We start from the raw sequence: 4,972 nt of genomic DNA on the forward strand, positions 1-4,972 counted from the left end.
TGTTGGCAATGACACAGGTCAAACGTTTTCTGTAAGTCTTCACAAGGTTTTCACACACTGTTGCTGGTATTTTGGCCCATTCCTCCATGCAGATCTCCTCTAGAGCAGTGATGTTTTGGGGCTGTCGCTGGGCAACACGGACTTTCAACTCCCTCCAAAGATTTTCTATGGGGTTGAGATCTGGAGACTGGCTAGGCCACTCCAGGACCTTGAAATGCTTCTTACGAAGCCACTCCTTCATTGCCCGGGCGGTGTGTTTGGGATCATTGTCATGCTGAAAGACCCAGCCACGTTTCACAATTGGTGGCTGACTAAATACTTTTTTCCCCACTGTACATCATAGTTTACTCAATACCTGCAGTGCTAGCATTTAATTAATCTTTCAACCTCCCTGCAAAACTGATACATTCTGTAACTTTGTAGTCAAGTCAAACACTTCTCTTTGACAATATGTCGTCAGCAAGCATGAATTGCTATTCGTTACTGCTAATAAAAGCATAATAGTATGGCACTTGCTTCATAATCATTGTCTAAGGACCAAGAGGTTTTGCACATGTATATGTAGTAGCCTATGTATGAAATATACAAAAGGTTGCAGTCTGGCTGCAGTCTGAAATGTGGTCTGTTCTCTTGTGATATTCCTCTTAAATTCAAGTATAAGTTATCTCTGATCCAAAAGCAGTTAGCCTATATATGCCGACTGGAAAGAGTGTGTGTGTCTTCAATCCAGATTCCAGATCTCCACTTTTGTTTAACCAGACACATACTTTTCCCAACACAATGACATTCAATGTCAATGTCTCTTATCCCAGGTCTCGCACTATGTTTCAGTCACTGTCTGGTATCACTTTTGGGAGTGATACGTCTCTGAATCTCAGCTGCGATAGCTGGCTTTGACTGTGTGTCTCAGACCTCCAGCAGCAGTAGAACACAGGTCCTTGTAGTAGTCAGACTGAATGAATCGAGGGTACGCATCATATTCCATAAGGCTATAGGCCTTCCTCTTGGCGCCGTCAAAACAAGATGGCATTGGCTGGTGGAGATTCTGAGCAATGGTGTCTCTTGTGTAGAAATCAATGTTGACTTGATAGAGAATAAAATGCTACGATCACAATCTACACAACCTTTAATAACACTATTATCATACATGTCAGTCATTCTTCATCTAATTTGGTTAACATTTAGGTTATATTTATACACTTTTAAATCTATTATATGTTTTTTCATGTCATCCTGGAAGGCTCAAAGATTTCATTCTCTCACTGTGCGGTAATTACAGAGTTACTCATGGTGAATTTCTAAATATTATTCTTATGGATCTGTATAACTTGCAAAAAAAGTCATTCATCTATTATCACTGTAAGGAAAATAAAGTAATATAATGTTATTGTCATAATGATAACTTTATGTGTGTTTACCTCCATGGGGGAGTCATTTTGGATGAATTCTTCATAAATGCTGGTAGCTCTATAGGCAAGCTTCTCTGGACTGGTGATGGACTTGAACTCTTCACAGGCGAGCCAAAACTCCAGATTCTCCTCACAGAACTCAGACTTCAGGAAGACCTGAAACGCCGCTTGGCCACCTAGAAGTGATATGGAGGGAAAATATTTGAGTCAACTTGGGTGAACTATGCAGACTGGTAAAGTGTGTTTTATATACAGTACCAGTCAAAAGTTAGGACACACCTACTAATTCCAGGGTTTTTCTTTATTTTTACTATTTTCTACATTGTAGAATAATTGTGAAGACACCAAAACTATGAAATAACACATATGGAATCATGTAGTAACCAAAAAAGTGTTATTTTATATTTGAGATTCTTCTTTGATGACAGCTTTGCACACTCTTGGCATTATCTCAACCAGCTTCATGAGGAATGCTTTTCCAACAGTCTTGATGGAGTTCCCACATATGCTGAGCACTTGTTGACTGCTTTTCCTTCACTCTGCAGTCCAACTCATCCCAAACCATCTCAATTGGGTTGAGGTCGGGTGATTGTGGAGGCCAGGTCATCAGATGCAGCACTCCATCACTCTCCTTGGTCAAATAGCCCTTACACAGCCTGGAGTTGTGTTTTGGGTCATTGTCCTGTTGAAAAACAAAAGATAGTCCCACTAAGCGCAAACCAGATGGGATGGCGTATCGCTGCAGAATGCTGTGGTAGCCATGCTGGTTAAGTGTTTCTTGAATAATAAATAAATCACTGACGGTGTAACCAGCAAAGCACCATCACACCTCCTCCTCCATGCTTCACGGTGGGAACCACACATGCGGAGATCATCCGTTCACCTACTCTCCGTCTCACAAAGACACGGCGGTTGGAACCAAAAATCTCAAATTTGGACTCATCAGACCAAAGGACAGATTTATACCGGTCTAATGTCCATTGCTTGTGTTTCTTGGCCCAAGCAAGTCTCTTCTTATTATTGGTGTCCTTTAGTAGTGGTTTCTTTGCAGCAATTCAACCATGAAGGCCTGATTCACGCGGTCTCCTCTGAACAGTTGATGTTGAGATGTGTCTGTTACTTGAACTCTGTGAAACATTTATTTGGGCTGCAATCTGAGGTGCAGTTAACTCTAATGAACTTATCCTCTGTGGCGGGCCTCATGAGAGCCAGTTTCATCATAGCGCTTGATGGTTTTTGCGACTGCACTTGAAGAAACTTTCAAATTTACCGGATTGACTGATCTTCATGTCTTAAAGTAATGATGGACTGTGTCTCTTTGCTTATTTGAGCTGTTCGTGCCATAATATTGGCTTGGTCCAAATAGGGCTATCTTCTGTATACCACCCCTACCTTGTCACAACACAACTGATTGGCTCAAACATTAAGAAGGAAAGAAATTCCACAAATTAACTTTTAACAAGGCACACCTGTTAATTGAAATGCATTCCAGGTGACTACCTCATGAAGCTGGTTGAGAGAATGCCAAGAGTGTTCAAAGCTGTCATCAAGGCAAAGGGTGGCTACTATAAAATATATTTTGATTTGTTTAACACTTTTTTGGTTACTGCATGATTCCATATGTGTTATTTCATAGTTCTGATGTCTTCACTCTTATTCTACAATTTAGAAAATAGTAAAAAATAAAGAAAAACACTTGAATAAGTAGGTGTGTCCAAACTTTTGACTGGTACTGTATTTACTACAATATTTAGAATATATGTTATATATTTACTGTATATAAACAGTTTTTCTATTTACATTTATGAGTGAGGAGTTTCTCTAAGGATTGTCCCTACTGTTCCGCCCCATCAACAGATTGTCTGCAAAGAAAGAAAATAACAACAAAAAAGTTTGAAAGCTGGGAATAGTGTAATTGAATATACATACCAGAACAAATCATAACAAATCATTTCAGTATCACATACCTGTGCATTTTCTTCCTTGAGGTAGGTGAGGGACTATGGATGGAAGTTGTGGAGTCTGGATTTCCAGGGTTTATGCCTGCAGAATAAATTAGAAGAACACATGAAGAATGTTCACAATGTTCTTTTTAAAAAGTAATTATAGCTAGGGTTGCAAAGGGAGGTTATATTACTGGAAATGTTTAGCAGTAAACTACCAGCATTTTGATATCTTTCAAGGATGTTATGCTATCTATCACAATACCTTTAGTGGTCCTTTTGGGTACTTCAGATTATCACAGGTGTCTGTAATTATCTCTGGCCCTCTGTGTGGCCTTATCACATGTCAAATATATGAAATAATTCAATAAGATGATTTTAAAATAAGTTGTGGCAGTTGTGAAAAAGAAAAGTAAATAGTGATGAGTGGCAGATGTAACTGAAAATAATGCCATTGTTGATTAGAGTCTTTTTTCATTAATAAGGCTATTTTCTCTTTAACCATATGGTCTATCTACTAGAAACTCGTGGACAATATGGACACAGATTATTTAAAAGTTACTTAAGTATAAATTATCAAAGTTACGATAGATTGCCTTAGATTTTCTCTGGTAAATTACTGGTAGCTTTGCAACCCTAATTATAGCAAACTTAAAGAACAGTGACATAATCTTTTTCCAAATATGTGCTGAAATTATGCAAATATAATACAAATAGAAAACATTTGAACAAATACGGTATGTGCTCATAAAGCCTATAAGAACTTTTTATTTATTGGTGAAGCCATCTCACAGCAAATATCCATTTTTGATAATTTTTGTTCAGTGGCTAAGTACTATGTACATAGCACCCTCTCATCCCTGTTCCTCGAGTTTACGGACCCAATTCTCAAGGAAGCTCGGTGGACTCTTTATGCTCTCGGATACAGCCAATAATACCCAAGCTCCACCTGCATCTCAATCCTGATTGGCTCTTCTGCATAATCAGGGTCAAATCTACCATTCCTAAACTGGCGGCCTCCTCATAACACTTATAACAGTTTCCCTTTCTCTGCATGGGCCGCGGCTTTTGTGGAGCGATGGGTAACGGTGCTTCGAGGGTGACTGTTTTCGATGTGTGCAGAGGGTCCATGGTTCAAGCCCAGGTAGGGGCAAGGAGAGGGACGGAAGCGACACTGTTACATTGATGCTGTTGACCCGGATCACTGGTTGCTGCGGAAAAGGAGGAGGTCAAAGGGGGGTGAGTGTAACCGGTGTGAAATGGCTAGCTAGTTAGCGGTGCGTTCTAGTAGCGTTTCAATCGGTGACGTCACTCGCTCTGATACCTTGAAGTAGTTGTTTCCCTTGCTCTGCAAGGGCCGTGGCTTTTGTGGAGCGACGAGTAACGGTGCTTCGAGGGCGACTGTTGTCGATGTGTGCAGAGGAGCACATGGAGGCTCGCCCTTGGCCAAGCTGGATGTCTCCTGTCAGTACTGTGCCTTATTGTTTTGAAAACACTATTGTTGATCTTTGAATTTTGAATAGGCTTGTTCATTTTCCTCCAAATGAGATATACCCCCCCCCCACACCCCTTTAACCCATGTGTGCAGAGGGTCCCTGGTTCAAGCCCAGGTAGGGGCGA

The 4,972-nt window shown here is 40.4% G+C and overlaps 1 protein-coding gene across 1 annotated transcript; it reads right to left on the bottom strand.

Annotated features, from left to right (window-relative positions):
* Positions 1 to 874: 874 nt before the first annotated feature.
* LOC311150513 (regulator of G-protein signaling 2-like) lies at positions 875 to 4,157 on the bottom strand (the record flags this gene model as incomplete). Its single annotated transcript, XM_084188001.1, has 3 exons — positions 875 to 1,102; positions 1,419 to 1,585; positions 4,145 to 4,157. 3 exons carry the CDS (start codon positions 4,155 to 4,157, stop codon positions 875 to 877), a joined length of 408 nt encoding a protein of 135 aa, XP_084044127.1.
* Positions 4,158 to 4,972: the final 815 nt, after the last annotated feature.

This window comes from Coregonus lavaretus, assembly GCF_964263955.1.
Source record: "Coregonus lavaretus genome assembly, chromosome: 23".
In the NCBI taxonomy this organism is placed as follows: domain Eukaryota; kingdom Metazoa; phylum Chordata; class Actinopteri; order Salmoniformes; family Salmonidae; genus Coregonus; species Coregonus lavaretus.